General features: G+C 41.0%; 1 protein-coding gene across 1 annotated transcript in view; it reads right to left on the bottom strand.

Moving 5' to 3' along the window:
- The window catches only part of LOC123967520 (sodium channel protein type 4 subunit alpha-like), a 185,517-nt gene that overhangs the window by 160,234 nt on the left and 2,748 nt on the right, over positions 1-22,535 (bottom strand). Inside the window, exons 2-4 of the mRNA XM_046043645.1 lie at positions 9,212-9,376; positions 8,854-8,997; positions 5,498-5,616 (exon numbers count right to left, since the gene is read on the bottom strand). Coding sequence (XP_045899601.1) covers positions 5,498-5,616; positions 8,854-8,997; positions 9,212-9,376 — 428 coding nt within the window. The remainder of the gene's footprint in view (positions 1-5,497; positions 5,617-8,853; positions 8,998-9,211; positions 9,377-22,535) is intronic.

Genomic DNA, 22,535 nt, shown 5'->3' with positions numbered 1-22,535 from the left:
AGTCTCTCTGCAGAGTGTCAGCTAAGCGCCTGAAATGTAAATGTAAAAACGTCTCTTTTTGCCACAGTGTGTGTGCGTGTGCGTGTGTGTACCGACTACATGCCGAAGTGATTTTACATGAGCTTTTTTTTTTTTTAAATACCTTTCACTGATTTCCCATTAGGGCTAAATAAAGACGAAGTGAACTGAAAGGCTGCGCCAAGTTAGCATGTGTTCCCCTCCGATGCCTGCCACATTCAATACAGCAAATTAATATGCCATTAACAGCACCAAATTGGAGAAAAGGCCCACTCTTGTCTAATCATCAAATAGAGGGAGCAGAAACTTTCCGAACTGTCAGAAGGCAGCAATGCATGTTAAATATCACCTTCACCTGCCATGTTCAGCACCATACACGCGATGAGGTGGGAGAGACTTTGTGAGACCTTGCTCTGCTGTCAATCACAGCTATAAATGAATCATAATTATTGTAATTTGGCAGTAGGAACATACTCCCCATGTGAAAGCGACGAAAAACTCCAGCTGAAAGTTGTTTGAGCTGCAGGCTAATTGTTGATTGAGTGCCGGCTGTAATGATGTTGCTGGAGCGCGGTGGCAGGCGGCGAGATAATATGGTTACCGATTGACAAACAACGCAAATGTCCCCCCGCCGCCGCCGCCGCAGAGCCAGGAGCTAATTATGCCTTAATGATAGCCCTGCTGTTGTGGACCTCCCAGGCCACCATACCAGTAATGTCATTACACCTCCTACATCTTCCACGGGACCTACCTTCCTCTCTCTCACCTTTTTACTCCCTCTTTCTTTCAAACATGTGCATCTTCCTTGTCTCCATCATTCAGGAGTCAGGACTGGGACAGTGAATCACTTTAAATGTTTTCATCCCAAATCAAATCCTTTCAAAGCTCATTTCTCACAGGGCAGTGTAGCTGCTCCGCTGTCTGCTTTTATTTTAAAAGAAGAGCAGGGAGGAAACATGTCTGGATCAATAGCACAAACCTAGAGAGGAAGGACGCAGGGATCAGGATTTTCATTTTTGATTAAGTTGCCAATTATTTAGAACAGATCATTATTATTTAATATAAAGATTTAAAGACATACATTACATGGTGTGTTGTCTGTACCATTATAAAAACATAATGCCAAAACAGCACTAATGCAACGCTAACACAGAGCTAAGTTAATGATACATCTTTACTGTTCAATCACAGCACCGACAGAATGCTAACACAATGTTGACACAAGGCAACCATCCAGAAAACAGAGCTGTCAACCTAAGTCATAAAAATTAGGTTACTGCACTGGAATTGCTAAATGTTTTGGCCTGGTCTAAACCTATAGCACACAAATCAGACAGCTCCACACAACATATTCAAATATTGGGATTTTAATCATCCGCATTAAGAAACCAGATTTGCATTTCAGTTGGAGTTTGCCTAAACATATTTATGACTCGACTTAGACTTCCTCTAAACTAGGAACAGGACTTCTGGACTTGAGGCTTAATTTGACATTTTTACAAGATGCCTTTTGAGATGCATCATCATCATCATCGTCATTACATTAATCGACTTGACTCTGACTTCTCTTGGTTGACTCGGATTTGCCCCGAGAGACTTACAAACAGCTCTGGCTAAAAAAAACAAAACAACACATCACTCCGGTAACACAATGGTTACACTATTTTACACAATGTTTTTCAAAGCCACCAGATGTTACCTCAAACCTCACGCAAACCCAACACAGCAACTCGGTGCCACCTCAGCAACAAAGAAACAACAACAACAACATGAAGTCAGCGAGTTACAGGCAACATCAATTGAACCCAGCGACACCAGAGAAGCTCCAGAACAACTCAGAGACAAATCACACACACAATGCGACACAGCTGGAGGCTGTAGTGCAGCTTCGAGGTGTCGATGATGGATTAGCATGGTCCCTGAGCAATGCCTCATGGGACACAAAGTCCACTGTGTGACCTCCAGAAGAAAGGGTAGTCAAACGTTATTTTCTGTCAAAAAAAACTACAGGTAGTGTCGATACTGATCACCTGAGAGAGACAACACTCAAACTTTGATAACAGGACTGACTGTGTGTGTGTGTGGGTGTGTGTGTGTCCACCTCACACCACAGCTTGTCATTGTGGCGCCAGCGTGGTCGGGGCATAAATCCAGAACACACTTGATCTCACACACACACACTTATAAAAACACTCATACACAAACACACACACTAAAACTCCACTTCAACACACCACAACTTGTACTCTTACAACAACCCCCCCCCCCCCCCTTCAACACACACTTGTTCTAATTTTTGTTTTGTCTCATTATAACACACACTCAAACAAACACACACCTAGCACATCAGCAGCGCCACACCTCCGTTGCCGACCTCTTCGCCCACTTATCCCCCTGACAACAGCAGCATGTCCGCCGGCTCGACATCTCTCAACACCAGCAGCCGCTTCCCAAATAAAAATAGATGAGTGTGAGGTGAGGGGAGGGAAGGAGGGAGGGGTGTCGAGGGGAAGGCTGTTGAGTTTTGGGTGTGAAGTAATTTCTGTCATGTTGGCTTGGCGTCTGGAGCCCAGAGCGGACGGAGCTGGGGTATGGCATGGGACTGGCGACTGGCCAAAATCCCATAGCTGGAGCCTTTACATTCAGGACTCATTGAGGGTTTCCCACATCATCATTCAATCAATCAGCCTGAGGCGTTTACACGTGATCACCTGGAATACCATGTTCCCTTGATGGTGAAAAGGAAAATTTAACATATACTCAGCGCAGATTTCAAGATTTCATTTCTTTTAGCGCTCTACTGTCAGTTAGAATTATGTTTGCTGAGAAAATGCTTCAACTAATTTGCTGTCAAACATTTTAACTATTAGCACAGTAGGTGAGGAGGAAATCTACTTTCTGAGACAGACACTGAGTCTGTGTTGAGTTGTAAAGTAAATCAATTTCATTGAGAGTAGAACCTGAACGTCGACTCCCAACCAAAGATTTATTCAATTCCCAAACTCTGAAAACAATACTTAGAAAATGTGAAACAATTTCCAACAACTTCTTTACCGCTCATTATTATGAACCAATGCCATGGCACTTTGTAATACTTAAATAATTAAGCTTAAACATAAAGTCTTCATACGGAGCGTGTAACTAGTGTACATAGCCGTCCAACAAGTATGAAATGCTTTTATTTATTTTTAAACACAACCTCGCATTATTGGACATTGACTCAGTTTGCCGTCTTTGGAGACAGAGTTTCGTTCGCGTCTTCAGAAGTTAGTTTTTAGACCAAACTTCCTTTAGAGATGAGGATTAAACAATTAAACAATCTTTTCATAATCATTGAAACCATTCAGACCTAATCCAGAGGGATGTCTTCGCAGCGTACCAACACGAGTGTAAAAAACACAATGAACTAAACCTGGCTGAGATTTTTTTAGACAACTTTGAGTGGCTGTAGGTCAAAGGTCAGGGGTCGGAGCTGGACAATTACTTTAACTGCACAGTTTGTATATTCACCTGTTGCGTGTGTGCGTGTGCCCTAGCAGGCACCACCTTGATGGCAAATATTTACTGGTCATGTTTATAGCTAGCAAGGCAGCTTAAGATGGTTTAGAAATATGAACGACAGGATGAGCTGATTCATAAGCACACACACACACACACACACACACACACACACACACACAGAGTCATTTGAGTAACAAATAGGAATATGAACATTATTTGGCCTGTAATCACTGCAATAAATGTATTTTGATACATGAAAATATATATATTTTAATATTCAAACATTCAAAGTTTGCATTTATATTTATCTCCCCTTATACTTAACATAACCACACCAGAATTATTATTATATAATTATTAATGGAGGAAGAAAATATATCAGTTACATTATTTTTCCTCACAACCTTAAACAACCCCTTCATTTTTGGCTGCTTATCTTCTGTTTTAATGAAAGATTCAGGTGGACAACTACCTTAATGTGAAAACATCTTATTTGTCAGTATATTTTTTTAAGATTGTTTTCCATTAACGCATAAATTCAGTGAGTGTCATTACTCATCATGTTGTATACAACTGAAGGTAATCAGGTTTCATTTAATAGACGTTAGATATGTTTAATGGGTCATTTCACATTAATAAACCATTAATAACCCAGAAAAACTGCACAAAAAGCACAAAAAAGCCTCCATTACTGGTGATTACATTTTTTTTAAATCCCATGACTAACCCTTACTGTTTCAAGACTTTCAATTATTGATAAAACTGTAAACACTGCCAAGCCACATCCAGTGTACACAAAACTTCAGTCTCTCTCTGTGTCACTTACACATTAACACATAGACACATGTAGAAGACAAGTGTACAAAGACACACAGCACTCTGTTGACACCCTTTTCTTTCCGCTTTAAGGATATCTCATAAAGCTACAACATTACCATACAATTACTACTAATGTAATTTAAAAATAATGTGTTTACAGCCTTAATAAAACTTTAAAACAAGATACTCCAGTGATTCAATGTTGTACTAGGGAGTAGAGCAAGAGACAATCAAAATAGCCTGATTTAAAAAATCATTATTGTTTTCTTGATTCCTTTTGTCAACAAAATGCAACACAACTTTGACAAATGCTTGTAATACTGTTCAAGAGTCCAAGGACACATGTCCAAATTACTTAACCACCATTCCAAAATCCAAAGACTTTCCGTTTTCTGTCGTATGACTGACAAAAGCATCAAATTCTAACATTTAAAAAGCTGACAGTAAAAAATATTAATTGATTTTTTTAAACTAGTTTCCAATTCCTTTTAGTCAAAAGACTAATCGATTAGTTGATTAACTGTTGCAGCTCTAAAAAGTGCCGAGATGCACCTTTTCGTAGACCCCATCTGCCTCGGAAACACCCACATCTTTTTAATTTCAAACCTCCAGCATGCAAGCCCAAGACAATATGCCTCTCATGATATGGGTCCCTTCTCTCATCTGAACATCTGGTGGCTGGACAGTAAGAGAGCAACCTTCAGAGAACCAGTGGAAACTGCACTTTTGTGACTATGAAACATTTATTCACGTGTACAATAAACACTTAATGGTTTTTGAGGATGTTGTTTGTGTTTTGGTGTCTTATTAACTGCAAATCGCCTTCAAAATTCCCCCATTCACTGTCACTTCAGGCCTGTGCCGATGTTACACAATGCAAAACAACATGATGGGTGATGGGATTAACCACTGCAAAGGCTTCAGCAGCCTGCGGTGTTGAACCACCCAGCCTGACTCTATTTGTTTACATTATCACCCTAACTGCCATCAGGGTGGCCTGGGTGCTTACACACAGCATCCTTCAGCACACACTGAGCCCCTCCAGGCTGCCTCTGACCTCCCTGCAGCCATTATCCCACAGTCAGTAGTAGATCATAACACAGCTAGGACATCATGCGTCATACATACAGTAGCAGTAGTAGTGTTTGTGTAAGGATATGAGTGGACCAGGATTTTGATGGCGATTCTGCGGATGGGGTGGAAAGGGCTGAAGATGTAGAGAGCTGATGTGGCACTGAAACGGAAGATGGCCTTCCCTTTGTTCAGGACTATGAAGGTCTGAAACAAAGACAGATAGAAACATTTATTACACATATATTTTATATACATAGACAAACCCGACAGCAGATTTTTGTGTTGCACCCTATAGAGCCACCGCCATGTGGGAGATGTTTTGGTTGTTCAGTTTCAAAGCACTAGGGTTAAACTTCTCAGGTCTCAGGCTTTAGTGGAAAACAACGTACCGCTTGTGGCCAACCTCTGCAGTGTGGTTGTGAAAGTGCCGCGCGGAGTAGCTCATTAAATCCTGCAGCAACTTGCTAGCTTGTGATTTAAATCATTACACCCCATGATAACTTGCATTGTAATCAGAAGAAATGCAACATTTCATAAAAATCTGAAACACATGACACTGTAACCTGTACTGTAAATACTGCTCACCATCGGCATCTTGTTGGCAGATCGCTTGGTCTTTAGTTCGGGCCCATTCATGTTCAGTCCTATCTCAGCAAGCCGCTTAGAATGTGATCGAAACATGAGGATTAAATAATAATAGAGATTTAGAAAGTGGAATGAATTTCATGGAGCAGAGGCTTGTGGCTTTTCGTTTTCCGCAGTTTCAGTTTGTTGTTGCAGCAGCTGATTACAGCACAGCAGAATGAAAGAGGTCTAGCTATCTCTTACAACTGGACTAAATTTCGTTGAACAGTTTGTTGTGCATTAGCCACACTAGTCACGGCTGTAGTTGCGGCTTTACGCACAGCGGTTTGAGGAAGTTTGCCATAACGGAACGTGAAACAGAGTTGCAGTCTTGAAATTAGAGATTTCGTTCCCACCTCTCTGCACTGTCCGGCGAGTGTCCAACTTTTTAAGGGACCAGCTGGCTGAACACACTAATAACCAGGACGTCAGAGAGAAATCGTGAACTGACTCTGGCAAAGGCTGTGGAAATAGCATTCCAGATCAAGTCTACAGCAGGACTAGAAACTCAGCCAGCTAGATTCAGGGGCTATGAGGTTACTTCTGAACATTTCCACTATCTGGCAGCTCTACCTGCCCTGGATGCCAATTTCAACAGCTATGGAAACTCCAGAATTGGCACAGTAGCCATAACAGCCTTCTCTATTTGCTAAGGGACCGAGGCTTTCTTATCATAGACCTTCCAAGTGTCCAACCTTATGGGTACGGACTTGTTCTGTGCTTGGGGTTCTCCCTCTAGACTGCCTCACTGCCTTTAACCACCAGCCCCTCCTCAACCCAGAGCTGCGACCAGTCAAAGCCAACTTTAAAGCTTTTTTCGCTCCACCCACATGCCTGTTAGCCTCGGCACTGGACATGGACTTCTGGCTGTTCAGTCGCTGTTTGCCAACCCAGGGAGAAGCTCACCTCGCCACCAGTGCTTGCACATTTTGGCCTGGGGAGCCCCACAGTTCTGACCTGTGATGCCTCCAATTGTAGTCAGTGTCTATGATCCCTCACTATTGCTGAACAGAAGAATTTTGTAGGGGAGCAGGAGGTGAAGCCTAGCGTCTAGGTATGTGAGCGGCTGTACATGTACCTGTACGGGCAGCACTTTCACGTCAGACGGTTTAACGCTTGTAGATTTACAGTTATGACCTTTACTTTATTGACATTTAATGGCCATATTTTCAACATATGACCAGTTTCACAGGATCTTCTGGACCAATTTCTTGTCAAAGGTAATTAAAAATGTCTTTTAAAATCTTTTATATACATTACAGTGTAATACATGGATCTACAAGTTGCAATGAAGTAATGGCGTCTTACTCTACTTTCGCCTAAAACTAGGATTTATCTGTATGATATTAGGACACTTGGGCAGTACATCCTACTAAGGCACCCTTTACAAAGCATTTCTAAATGGTAAAGAATGGCTACTAATGAATTAATTAGTTAGAATTAATTTATGACAAAAGTTTAGGGTTGCTAGGTTGTAAAAAAGATCTATTAAAAGGTGTTTATGCTTTTTATCTAATAATGCAGTAATTCATTAATGATGCATGGAAGGTTTCTGTCATCAGGTCTGCAAACAATAGTAAGTAATTAATAAAAGCTTTTATTTATTTACTTATGTTTACAATAATCCATTCGATCTGAAGTTGGAAATGTTAATAAGTTGTAAGTATAATTTGTTTATGGGGGAATTTTTCACAACATCACAACCCTGGAGTTGTTATTAATGGCTTGTAACTGATCTATAAAGCCAGTATTAGTTCATAGAAAGTGGTACAATCGTGTGTAATTAATAATTTGATGTCTCTCATCCCCATCCCAGTGTGCCAAGGGCACCTGGCTAAGCCGATTTCTTCAAACTTGCAGAGTATGTTTGCAGGATATCAGACAGAATTGTAACCTCCATCTTCAGTCTGACATCACTGCCTCCAATCTGATTTCTATCTAATGTCATTTAAGTTGACACTGACACCAGCATATTTTTTACAAGTGGAGAAGTAATAACAAACTATGATGTTGGGCGACATTAATAAATTATCCCTGGTCAGTGTTGTTAATACTCCTCCATGGGCACACAGCTTGACAACAGTGTGACAACAGCGTTAGTCCCACACATGGCGCTGATTGGCTAGTAGTTGGTTAGGCCGCTTTCATTGGATAAACACGTTTTCAACCGAGAAACTCTTGTTTCATGTCATGATACCAGACCAAAATTAGAAAACTTAATGGAGGGGGCGGAGTCAAAGGTCTGGACCATGGCAAAAAGTATGTCTCTTAGTTGGGTCGGATTGAGCTCGCATCACGTACCCACCACAAACATACTGCTCCAGAATTAGTTTGTGACCGTACCGAGACCACTTCCTCTAAAGGGTCTTGGTACGGTTATTTTGGTCCGCACTCGAGTACGATTACTGAGTTCAGATCGGCCCAAATGAGTCTTAACAAGGGGGAAAACTGACCAGAGTCGGATTCAAAAGGACTGAACAACGCAGGTTTGAAATGCCCTAAAACAGGAAAGAGATTGCAGGAGAAGGAAGACAAAAAAGAGAAGGAGTGACAAGAACCATGGTCACATATACCAGGCGTAAACATGGACTGAGAGTTTTAAAGGGATCTAGACAGAACAAACATGACAAAGACAAACTGTGGAGGAGAAACACTCACTCGGTCACCTCCCCTCTGGTCATCAGTGAAGTAGGCTATCAAAGAGTCAATTTATCTTCCAGGGATTCTCCAACAGGAGTGACAGGGCATTTCCAAAAACCTTCACCCACGAACACACACAGGCAAAAAATGCTCACACACTCTCTCTGGGTTACCTACCCTCTTGTTTTTGAAGTAGTATGGGTCGATGTCTTCCAGGGGAACGCCCACCAGATGAGACGGGATGTCGGCGAAGATGCGCGGCAGCTGTTTTCCTGCCTCCAGGTCAGGCCGGGGCCGGGGGACCACCACATCGCCCAGGTCCTGACACACACACACAAACATAACATCACCACAACATCACCAGTTCCCGAAATATCTCACAACTGTCTGCTGAAGCCGCCTTACATCTTCTAATATCCTAGTTGTGTTTGTCAGGAGAAAGAGACTGACTACAGGATTACACAGGGAGAGACGAGAGTTCGGAGAGGACAAGACTGACAATGTGTGAGTGTAATACAGGTCTGTGTGTGTTTACCTCCTGGTATTGTTTGTTGCGTCGGGCCTCCTCCTGGGAAATGCGCTGCTCGATGGCCGCCAGGGAGTCCGGCGTGAAGCGCTGAAAGCTCTCTGGTCCCATTGGAAACACACAGCCAGCCATCTTCTCATCCTGATCCTGCTGCAGACTGGCCCAGTATACCAGCTGCACACAGAGAGAGAAAAGATAAATATATAACTAATAGCAAATAGCAATAGCAAAAAATCTATAGCAAACTTTGCATAAAGAACCCCTCTAAAATGGACACTTTACATATTGTAATATACAGTACAACGTCAACTTTCCCTCAAGCAGCATAGTTTCTGTGTACTCCAGAGAGTCTCTTCCTACATTAGCCAGAGTACCTTTCAACAAACTCAGACAGAGTTGTTGGAACTACTAGGACACAATGTAGTTTCAACAAGGGCCCTCCATCAAATTATTAAATTTGTAAATGTGATCGCAATGTCACTTGTTCAGTTCAGGCCAGACACCTTCATTGCATGTCACACCCCTCTTTCTTTCTTTCTTTCACCCTGCATTTCCTGTCTGTATCTCCACAGTCATAATCAAATAAAGGCAAATGCCCCCCCCCCCAAAAAAATTTAAATGAAATCATTTATTTATTTATCAGCCTATTTTTTTTTTTCTTTTTCTAAACCTCTGTCAAGAGTAAAACTAGGTGGATGGAAATGTATCATGGGTAACGTCAAAGATCCTTTAACAGTTGTTGTTTTTTTTAACAGTCTTTTTTTTGTATTATTCTTTACACTTGTTAAAGCACTTTGTAACTTGTTTTTGAAAAGTGCTCTACAAATAAGGATTATTATTATTATTATATAAATTAGACAACTAATACAGAATGTGACAGACTTGGAATTATTCCAATTTTAGCATCTCTACACTGGTTGCCCATTTGCGATTGATTTAGAGATGTATTGTTTACTTTATTACTTAGTTTAACTTTCAGGGTTGCTCTCTTCTCACCAACCTGTGAGCGTGGACTGATTTAACTGCTGGGCTGCTGTCAACCCCCAGTTCCTCCCACTCTATGCAATGTGTGCAGTTTCTACAGAACAGTGTCTGATCCCATGGTTTGCTTGTTGTAATTTGATTAAATACATTAGTTTAGGATTAATCAACATGAGAGCACTTAACAATATTGATCAACGTAAAGCTCAATTCTGTAATATTCTCTGTTGATATTGTCATGAATTGGTCATTTCCACACACCAAACCAGTTAACACAAAGTAATCCTGGAGCTGACTTGGAGTTCAACACACAAGACATGTCCTATATGGCCAAGAGTATGTGAACACACTCTCCACATAGTGTAACTTTGGTCTAGCTCTGTTTTCCTGGTTAGTTCCACTAAAGGGAAATGTTAATGCTCGAGCAAACAATGATATTTTAGACAAATTTCAACAGTTTGCATTTGTCCTTTTACTGTTTCAAAGCCAGCTCCATAAAGAAATGGTTTTCTTTATGTTTTGCCAGCTTGTTGTGGAAGAACTTAACTGGTCTGCCCTCAACCCCATCCAACACCTTGGGAAGAACTGGAACACTGTGAGCCAGACCTGATCACCAACATCAATGTTGGACCTCACTGATGCTCTGATGTCTGAATGGGAACAGGTTCAACATCTGGTGGATTGAGTGGAGGCTGATAGAGCAGCACGTTAATGACCGTGGTGTCAGAATCACATGTTCAATAACTGTATATGGATGTAATGTTTGAGTGTCCATTTCCTTTTGGCCTTGTAGTGTAAATGGTCCAAGGGATTAATCTGCAAAGAGACATACTGTTGCTAACATTAAGACAGAGACAGAGAGAGAAAGCCGGTCACTGATTTTATGTTGCTATATATGCATGTGTACAGTCATGTAATTATGGGATGTCCAAGTAATGGAGTGCAGGCCGACAATAGTGTCTCATTAACACTCGGAAACAGGGCGATCAAGTATAGAGTTACACTGACTATAGAATTACACAGAGAGAGACAAAAGTTCGCACAGAGCAAGGCTGACAAAGTGTGAGTGCGTAACAGGTCTGCATGTGTGTGTTGTGTTGTGTGTTGTGTGTGTGTGTGTGTCCAGACCATCTGCCTTGGATCCTAATTGAATGATTAGACAGCCCTCGTTTTTCATCCCTTCATGCATTTATTCTTCACAGCTCCCAAATCTGATTTCGGAAGTGTGTGTGTGTGTGTGTCCACATCAAAAGGAAAATCTAGCTCTGTTTTCCGTTCTTATCAAAAGCTGTCATCCACTCGGTCTCTCTCACACACACAAACACACAGACGTACGACAAGTACAGTAGCTCCTGATAAGCTGTTCAGTCCTGGTTTCCGTTCTGCGCTGACACTTGGTCACGTAGACACTTGTTGGTACCTCTATACTTGTCAGGACTCCCGCTGAGGTAATGCATACACTCAAAATCTGAACCTCAAATTGGTCCTCACAAAGATACATGTACAAGAGCACACATATATTAATATATAATCATGTTGTATTCTGTCTCTAATCTTAGCTCAAACACTTTGTTGTTAGCATCTTCTGAATGAAAACTGTCAAACACACTTGTTTTATGAATGATTCATAACGCTAAATTAAATGAAGAGAGACAGCATTTGATTGGTCACACAGGTTTCTAAGGTCCCTTTCAGACCACAGGACTTTCTCCAGGAACCGTCTGGCGAACGCGTACCTGCATTTAAACCAACTAAAGTTTTAATTTTACTTCCTGTTTCTCAGATAGCAGCTACCAACCATCATGTTAGAATTTGTAAGACGTGAACATGGTCAAACACAAACTGGTTTTTACAGGACTTTCAGGCACCCAGGCTAATTAAAATGAAGCTGCAACAGAAAGAGGAAGCAGAAAGAAAATACTGCGTCATATTCCTGTTGTTGTCTATTATGCAGTTTTTTCCTGCCTCCATTTCATTTGCTTCTATTCCTCCTGATTGTCTTCTCATGTCCTTTCTCTTTTTACCCCCGTAAGTCTCCTCCTGACCTCATCTATTACATTTGCACCTCCACCCATCTGTACGCAACTTCTCATTCAATTCTCCACTCTGTTCTTTCCTCACCTACCTACTACTTTCCTTTTCCACCTCCCTTTTGACTACCATACATCCTGATCTTTCTTCTCCCTCTGCCTCTTCCTCTCCTTCCACCCCCCCCACCCCCCACCCCCTCCTTTCCTTCTTTCCTTCTTTGTCTTTCCTCCTCTAACTCTTCCTTTCATTTTCCACCCCCTTCTTATCCTTTACTTCCTCATTTCCTCCCCTCCCCTTCCCTCCCTGCCTTTTCACTGCTTTCACACCTTAAAGTGAAAATCTCACTCAAAATACTGTACATATAATGTAACCTACAGAATGCTGAATTTTCTGTACCGATGGCGTAGTTCTTTTCTTTTATTTGTTTAAACAGACCAAACTTTTGTTCTTTTATGACAACTGACAACTTCGGTGACTTCGTTTGCTGATCTTCGAGTCAAGTGGAAGAATGCTCTGAATGACGTTGTAGATAAGAATCAGAGTCGGTCCTCTCACACAGTAATCAGCCTCTGTGCTCCTCACTCACTCCTCTTCCTTCAGCTTCAGGCTGAAAGACGACTAACTGCTACAAACATCAAATTACTGAACAGACACTTTGATATCTGTCCGCATTCAGAAGCTTCCACTTTTTTTACAGACTGTTTTAATGATGTTTCTTTTTGTTTTCTTATCATTTCCGTGTCTTTGTTTTGTTGTTTGCTGCTTCTTGTGTGTTATGGCCTCAAACTGAACTCAACTGACCTATTTTGTGTTGCATTTATGTACATGTGGATTACAACATGCTTAATGTCAGTACTACTACACAGTACTGCAAAAGACAGGTTATTAAAAAAGGTATTTATTCATGAGTTGAGCATCACCTGTGCTCACTGGAAACATTTAATTGCACTTTTTAAAAGCGTGGCAACAAAAGATACCCTAAAATGATGGTGTTACCATGAGGATCATGGTTTAGCAAAGGTTATCGATATACAAAGTGATCAGACATTTTGTTGTAGTTATTATTTCTTTCACAATGAATTTAACTTTTATCACAGCTTTTAAAACACATAGCTTTCATCTTAGTTTTACTGGAGGAAAATAACCATGAAGAAGTAGGTTTCCTCCTAATATAGCAGTCTGCTGCCTTGCTCAAGGGCAAACTTAAACTTTAATTCACTAACAACTCAAAGTGTTGATGTGTGTAGGATGAGGTACAATAACAGACTAATTTTAACAACAGACACCAAGAGTGAGAGAGTGAAGAGAAGACGTTATGAAACAGAGAGAGAGAGACTAGATGTATTTCTGGGTCAAAACACAAAACATAGACGACCCACCAACCAAACAAGTATCGCCCTGAGGAAGGACACACAAACACACACACACACACACACACACACACACACACGCAAATAAGCATGCAGAATGACACAGACAGACAGACAGACTACTAGCTTTTACAGTAATATGGGCGTCCGTGTGTGCTGTGTGTGTGTGTGTCTATGAACCTGCAACCACATTTTCTATATATTTCATGTTCAGACATCCACCAACCACGGTCGTGTAATTTAAACATGAATGCGGCGTATTATACATGCACCTTTATTAGCAAGCATTAAACATGTACTGCACACACAAACACACCACCTTGTTATGCCACGTCTGATGCATAAACATGCCAGCAGAATTCGCAGCCTTGAAAACGAGCCGACCAAACTGCAATAATATAAAAGTCTTATTTTATCTTTAATCAGGAGAATATTTTTCTCACTCGGTCATCTGACTTCCTGAAACCATCACAGACATCACTGACTACATTTGCTGTATGATGAAGTCCCTGAATGCAACTTAGATGGCTGAGGTTTAGCCAACATCAATGAGCCGAATCTCAAAGCAGAGACGTCAGAGTCCTTAAACACACCACCAACACGAACGATTAAATCTGTTCACTCAGTATTGAAAGCGATGGATCACTGTATCGATCTGCATGTCTCCATTGTGTCTCTGCAAGTTCACTTTTATAGAAATGAACCAAAGGCCGGACGTTTAGCCGTCTGACTGCCTGTGTGTTGGCTTCAGGTTCTGCATTAAATAGAGAGTGTGGATCGAGAACCAGATCTAATCAGTCTCGCTGGTGAGCAAAGCGTGAAATTACATGGGGGAGTGATTGTTGTCGTAAGTCACAAAGTTACACAGATAGATTTGTACTGTTGAGGAAGCGAGATAATTGAAAACAAATGTGACCATTACATCTTAGTAAAGTCAACAGCAACATAAAAGCTTGAATGCAACAGTGAAGTGATACAGAGTGTTCTGTTAAAAAAGCAGTCACATTCATGTTGATCAGCTGCTGCAGGCAGGACTTCAGTGCTCTTCCTGAAGTAAGGTAAAGTTTTATGTAATTTGGGTTTTGTCATCTTTTTCATCAGAGCTCTGCATTTGAAGGGCCTGCACAACAAACCAACATAAAAGAGGAAAAGTGTGCATGCATGTATCTGATTGGTCAGCGCAGCGCCTTGCTGGATGTCACAAAAGTTGCAGCAGAAGTTGAACCAGATTTGAATGTTTTTGCCAGACAGCCCTGCTTCAAAAGAATCTCTCTTTCTCACACGCGGCTTTAGCAATAACTTTTAATGACATTAAACTTCTTGTGATTGAACCAAAGTTAACACACATACTGAAACTCACGCAACACTTGCACACAGACGGCTCAATAAATTTCCCATGCTGTTCACACGTTTATGCTCCAATACAAGAAAATATATTCACGCATTAACAAGTGACACATTGCCCAGATGTGCAGTTCAGTCTGGACCCAGACGTTCATCCAGACTTTGAGGAACCCAGGTTGTATTTGTACAACAACAGAATGTCCTTAAAGTGAGCTGAAGCAGCGTCTGCTCCTTATTTCCATTTTTTTTCCAGGCATTCATCTGCCTTGCCTGTCCTGTGTGTGTGTGTGTGTGTGTGTGTGTGTGTGTGTGTGTGTGTGTGTGTGTGTGTGTGTGTGTGTGTGTGTGTGTGTGTGTGTGTGTCCATGGCCATGTGCTTGGCAAAGGTGCGTGCATATTCTGTCCTCCTTTATTTCCATACCATTTCAGCTATTCATCAGATACAGTATGTGCCTGCTGTGTGTGTGTGTGTGTGAACAGAATGGCTGCACGCTTGGCTTGCTCTTTTCTCCTCCAAGCGTTTCTCCCAACCTCTGGCAAGCTACAATATCTCTCTCTCTGTTACCACATCACGTCTGAGCATTTTTGTGAAATAAGGTCAAACTACTAAAATACTTTAATCCTTTTAACAAAGCACATCCTAACTTTTTAACAGTAATGTTTCATGCAATTGTAATTTATTATGTAAATATGCAGAGTAAGAAATTCAGAATTACTGAGCAAGCTGCCTGAACTGAGTCAGGGTAAAGTAAGGACTGTAACAGATGTTTTAAGAAAACAAAAAGAGTTGTGTTCCTATGTTTGATTGAGCATAAGGATTTCCTTCGCTTGCTCGCTCTCTGTTTGGTCAGTTTGTATCCATCACACACAAAGCAACATCCTTTGGTTTAGACCTGAAAGTGGATCATCAATGTTTTAATATCCGACTTTCGGCAGGGTACTTCCATCCAGTGAATTCCATCAACTTTTCCAGATGTCTAAAAGCTACAACATATTAAGCGACCTCTCGGATCTGAAATGGCAAAAATATATTCTGTGCTCTCTGTATTCCATATCACACATAACCAGAGAGACTTTTAGTCAAATCTGATCAAACCAAAGGAGTCCTGAAGAAGCAGATTCTTAAAGAACTCTTAAAGGGTAATTTTGGTATTTTTAAACCTGGGCCCTAGGACGTAAATGACTAATGGGTATGAAAAAGTTGGGAACTGGACCAGTAAATTGGCGCAGCCGGCAGCCACGAAACAGGCTAAAATGTCCACTAAAATTGCTTGTTTTTGCCACTGACAAAACTGGTGTTTTAGCCCATCAACCACCCTGACCTTCAGAGTCCTACATGCCTTGCTACATAAAGGGCACGCTACTTGCTGCAGCACTGGACATTGGCAATGGATGAATCGTCCAATATTGGCATTAATTCCTAGGAATACTGGCCTGATATAATAGGTTGATTGGTACTTGAACAATTTTTCTGCTCACTATGGTTTTGTCACCAAAAATCTTCCATATAAAAAAAGATGATGATAAAGGGGAATAGCTCTCAGTAGTTGTGGCATCACTCAGGACCAATCCCATCAGCTCTTTTGCTTCGCTCTAAAAGCAGAGTGTCCTGTCACAGTGCGGTGATGGAGAGCGAAAACTCTCCAAAGAGGACACTGCTGTCCAGAAGCAGCAGCAGTGAATATGCAGCACCTTCAATTCAATTAGCCTGAAAGGAGAAAACACATTTTGTCACCGTGCTGCTGCTGTTAACGGAGCGGAGCCGCTGCCCGGCGCAGGAAATGATTCACTGATATCAGGCAGACAGCCAAGCTGAGCTGGCAGAGGAGCACAGGGACCGTTTGGCTTCAGGATGGGGAGAGGGTGATGAGGAGGGGGGTTGACCCTGACATGCAGCCGCCTCCGTGCGTCACGTCGAAGCTCCGTATTGGATGACAAACCTTCACACCTCCGCAGTCAAGTAAAATCCCACTTTTGTGAAGCTCGTAATGTTTGAGTGTTTATATTAGACAGGTGTTGATTCTACTCTACAGGGGTGTATGAGACTGGAGTTTGTGGTATTGTTGATTTAAACTGCACTGCATTGCATGGTGTTCTTTATACTTTGTCCCCAAAAATGATATGACAATTATATCGACAAATATTATGCAATTGTTCATGAGCAACTGCAAACACTAAAAGCGTGCTGGCATGGTAGAAATGATTTTTCGTAGGTAACAGGTAACAGTACAAGGTAAAAGAAGTTGTTTACCTTAATACTGATATTGAAAAGTTGTCGATGTCTTGTTGAGTTGACCAGTTTTGTTAGCCATGCCAGCAGCACTTTGGTGCACACATCTACTGGATAAGTTGGTATAGAAAATCATGGAGTGTTTATCCTGGTCATTTTGGCAATCCTTTTCTAGCGCCACCATAACGTACAGCTCAGAATCTTGTTTTAGTATTTTAGGAGCTAACTATGAAAGCCTTGTGGTCCTAAATCTATTCATTAGGTGTTAAAGATATTTCCTAGGTGGCTTAATTGATGTAACAGGGAAAGGTAAGACAGATCTAGCTTGGAGTCATTAGCCGACCCCACAACAAGTGTTCACTGACCTTCCAGCTTTAGTTATTTCTCTCATGTAACTGTCCTTGTTAGGGAGACGACAGTTAGACTGATAAGGTAGAGACAGTCGTTCAGGCGTCAGGCTTGCAGATATCAGTGTTCTCTGGGAATCTGGCATGGTTGAATCTTACAAGAACTTACTGGCTCCACAGATTAGAGTATAACACATGGGAAGTAATAGATTCCAATATGACGTAGCATTGGAGTCGATTTGTTGTTCTAGGTTAAGGCCAGCTAAAGATGACGTAATAGGGAAAAACATAAAAGATGTTATCCTTCAGATTTGGTGTTGGCATTTGACGTGTTCACATGTTGTATGCTGGCACTGTATCTGCTCGGCCGGGCTCAATAAACCACGCTCAGTCTCCGAAACTTCATCACACCTGAACCTGGCTCACAATAATTCTTCAACAGTAGGTAAATGTATTAGTATATAAACTCCAGCTCCTTTTCTTTTTAAAGTGATACAGAGGAGTTTGAGATGTTGGAGGTTTGTAACAAGGCTCTGGTCTCTCTTCTATTCTTCCTTTCAGACAGTTTGGCCCTAAATTGGCTTCCTGTGTCCCGGGCCGTCACAGGGAGTCGGATCAGTCTGCTGCTGAAGGTGCTTTTCTGTTTCTCAGCGGGGCTGACTGATTGTCCCTGACTGCCAGTAGTTGGTTCATTGTGCTTTGTTGTTGCTCAGGCTGCAGACAGTCCAGGCCCACTCCTCAAACTGAGCCAACCTGACTCATTAGCTTAGCGAGTCCTCTGGCATCGTTCGCTCTGACGCCACTGACTTCACCTTATAGTCCTCTGCAAGCCATTGTGGAGCTCTCTACATGTTAACATCAACCTGCTGCTGTCTGTTTGGTCCTCTACGGTATTCCTGCACAGTTCCACTTGACCTCATGTCTAAGTATTATAAACTATAAACCAATTTTCTATCTTCTACTGATATTTCACAGTAGAAATATGATATTGTAGGGTGGTGTTGATGGATACTGTTGGCCAACAATTTGGTTTGTTTGAGAAACAAACCACTAGGTTATATATGTTGAAGGTAAATTACATTATTTGGGTTCTACAGCGAGTCTTTTTGCATCCACACTGTCAGAAATAGGGGTACAGTAGGAGTGCATTTCTGTCCCCCGAGGTGCAATCTACACTATCGTACCCCATTGGGCTTATTATTGGACCTCAAGGAACATATAACAGGTACAAAAGCTGTACCCTTGAGGGTACAGCCCCAGTGACAAGCCATTGTACCCCTAAAGGTACAATTATGTAATTATGTACTTCTGGGAGTGCATTAATAGACCCCTTGAAAATGTTGACACTAACTTTGTAAAGCACTGACATTAAGGAATACTTAAGTTTAGTTAATTGCTGGATTATTAAATACTTTGTTGTATTAGCATATCAAATCAACCTAGACAAGAATGTCAATATTGGACGATTCTGTGAAAATACAAATTATGTTCAGATTACGTTCGACACTTGTTAACTTTTGTGTGGTTAAGGCCGGGAAGAGTTTGTTGTTTTGGCAAATATATTCCGTTTATGGTTTGGTTAAGATTAGGCAATTAAAGCCCATGGTGAAGATTAGGGTTAGGGTTAGGGTCTGGTCTACAGATAAAAATGTCACTATCATCTTTTCTAAATGCTAACACGTTTCTCTGTTCCTAAATGACAGCTAATCTAATTGAAAACCATTACTTGCTAGTCACTTTTGAGAAACTCTCTCTAACTGTTTTACACAAAAAAATAATAAAAACAACACATCCTCATATATCTAAACAACAGAAATGGTTTTGTCAGTGACGTCCAAAACAACATATGTACCGGCCACAGAGGAGCAGGACATTTATTGTCATTATAACAAAGATGAACACATGGTTAACGTTGTGAAACACTTACAGTTTGGTTAGGCTTAGGCAACAAAACTACTAGGTATCATGGTTTGGGCAAATAGGAACATTAGTTACATAAGTTAAGATAACTAAAGGAGACTCACTAACGTTAAAATAAGTCAGCATTGACTATTGGTTTCACACGGGACCATGGATACATCAACGCTCTTTATACGTCATCACCTGACCTCCTCCTTTGCAACTGTCACGTATGGGTCATAATAAGTTGGATTTTCTGAGAGGACGGGCTGCAATAAAAACACACTTGACTGTCAACACATAGCAGCCATTGAAAGAACTTCTGTTGGTTCATTGATATGTTTGAAAGTATTATTTTTTTGTGATTCAAGGTGTGCATGGACTGAGATGATGAGGGCAGGTGAACATTCACTAACATACACACACACACAAATCATACAAGCATAATTTCCTTATTAGCTATCTCCTCTGTCTCAGTAAGTGTCTCCTCTGAGTGTGTTGGCTGTGGATATTAACACACACACACATACACACACAGAGGACTGGTATCAGTTCATGTTCTGGTCAAGGTCGTATTGAAGATAAAGTGTTTTATAGGTGTAGTGAATTCCCCATCAGACAGTAATGGAAGAGACTCCACCCTCCAAACCAACTATCAACCTTAAAAAACACATTTTAAAATTAAATTAAAAAAAAATTAACAAAATGAGTTCTGCTCTGACAAGATAACATCTCAACACCTCTGATGCCAAACCTGCTGAGGTACAGTTTCAAAAACACTGGAATAATTTATCTGGCATTTTCACACAAATTAAGGTGCAAATATTAAACTCCAAACTACTGTTTTTGTTTTCAGTGTTTGTTTTTTGTGTCTTCATTGCTTTCCTTTCCTCCTTTCCTTTGTCCCCTTCCTTCTGTCCTTGCTTCCTTAATTATGTCCTCCTTCTATTCATACTTTCTTCATTCCTTCTGTTCTAGCTTTCTTTGTAATTCCTTGCTTCCTTCCTTGCTCTCTTTGGTTTTTCTGTCTTTTTCCTTCCTTTCCTTTTTCCTTCCTTTAATCCTATCAGTCTGTCCTTTCTCAGTGTTTTTTCCTTCCTTCCCTGTCATTTCTTTCTTTCTTCCTTCCCTTACTATTTTCTTCCTCCGTCCAGTTCACCTGTGCTTTCCCTCCTTTCTTCCTTCCTTCTGTCCTTGCTTCCTTTGTAATTCTTTGCTTCCTTCCTGATCCCTTTGAGTTTTTCTTTTTTCCCACCTTCTGTCTTTCTTTTCCTTCCTTCCTTTATTCCTTTCTTTTATCCATTCTCCATTTTCCTTCCTTCCTAATGTCCACACTTACTTCTTCTAACCTTCTGTCCCTGCTTCCCCTGTAATTTCTTGCTTCCTTCCCTTTTACCTGTTTTTTTTTTCCTGTCAATATTTTCCTTCCTTTAATCGTCTCAGTCTGTCACAGTCTGCAGTTTCTTTTAACCTCTGGTTGTCTTTAACGTCATTTAACCACATTAGTCGTTAGCTTGTTTATTAGATCTTTATCATAGCATTTTATCACTGTATTTTTTATCACCTCAGCTCCAGGCCTGTTGTGTTAGTGATTACATTGAATTTAAATTAAAAGGAAACATGCGTCAGTATCCGGGGCTGCCAGCTGTCGAGCTGACTGACTTATTCAAATGGTCGAGATGATGACGTTATAATAAATGAAAAAACTAAATGAACAGATTACAAGATAACAGGATTGGGACTCACAGTAGCAGGCTTGGGCTTGAAAATCTTAATGCAGAATTAAATGATGAACTTGTTTTAACAAGTTGTCACACATAAAGGACAAAATGTTTTTTCTTTTTATCAGCCTCAAAACAAATTCATGAGACCATCTTCTTATCTGCCACCTCTGTGATTCAGGTTGAGATGAGTCTCTCATGTTTATGGAAAGATGTTGGCTACGGGCAAAAGAAACCAACGATGACTGTGGGTGCGAGTACTGGAAATGATCTGCCATCTCTGATGTCAAATATTTTGTATATCCAACCAATCATCCTTATTTCCTACATTAGAGGTGTTGTGGTGCTTTACAGCCACTATCAAGTTAGCAACAATAAATAAACATCCAGTTACACTTTCAAAATAAAACTAGTTGTTAATGTTGTGAAAGGTCCAAATTGGGTTAGGTTTGGGCACCAAAACTATTTGTTTAGGTTTAGGAAAAGATCATAGTTTGGGTTAAAATAGCTATGCTACTTATGTGACTTGAAGGTTCAGTGTGTAAGTTTTAGTGGCCTCTAGTGGTGAGGGTTGTGAATTGCAACCAAAGGCTCACGGTGCTTTCAAGCTCTCCTTGGATGGTCCCATTTCCTGAGTTGTGAAGTCGTTCTTCCGACTTCAGTGTGTGATCATGTGCTCTTAAGTCTGAATGTGGAATCAACATGCACGCTACTACATACAGTGAGAAAAATAAGTATTTGAACACCCTGCTATTTTGCAAGTTCTCCCACTTAGAAATCATGGAGGGGTCTGAAATTGTCATCGTAGGTGCATGTCCACTGTGAGAGACATAATCTAAAAAAAAAAATAATGTATGATTTTTTAACTATTTATTTGTATGATACAGCTGCAAATAAGTATTTGAACACCTGTCTATCAGCTAGAATTCTGACTCTCAAAGACCTGTTAGTCTGCCTTCAAAATGTCCACCTCCACTCCATTTATTATCCTAAATTAGATGCACCTGTTTGAGGTCGTTAGCTGCATAAAGACACCTGTCCACCCCATACAATCAGTAAGTAACTACTAACATGGCCAAGACCAAAGAGCTGTCCAAAGACACTAGAGACAAAATTGTACACCTCCACAAGGCTGGAAAGGGCTACGGGGAAATTGCCAAGCAGCTTGGTGAAAAAAGGTCCACTGTTGGAGCAATCATTAGAAAATGGAAGAAGCTAAACATGACTGTCAATCTCCCTCGGACCGGGGCTCCATGCAAGATCTCACCTCGTGGGGTCTCAATGATCCTAAGAAAGGTGAGAAATCAGCCCAGAACTACACGGGAGGAGCTGGTCAATGACCTGAAAAGAGCTGGGACCACCGTTTCCAAGGTTACTGTTGGTAATACACTAAGACGTCATGGTTTGAAA

This window comes from Micropterus dolomieu, linkage group LG01, assembly GCF_021292245.1.
Source record: "Micropterus dolomieu isolate WLL.071019.BEF.003 ecotype Adirondacks linkage group LG01, ASM2129224v1, whole genome shotgun sequence".
NCBI classification, from domain to species: domain Eukaryota; kingdom Metazoa; phylum Chordata; class Actinopteri; order Centrarchiformes; family Centrarchidae; genus Micropterus; species Micropterus dolomieu.
The sequence above is the reverse complement of the archived record's forward strand: the minus strand, read 5'-3'. Positions and strand labels throughout refer to the sequence as shown.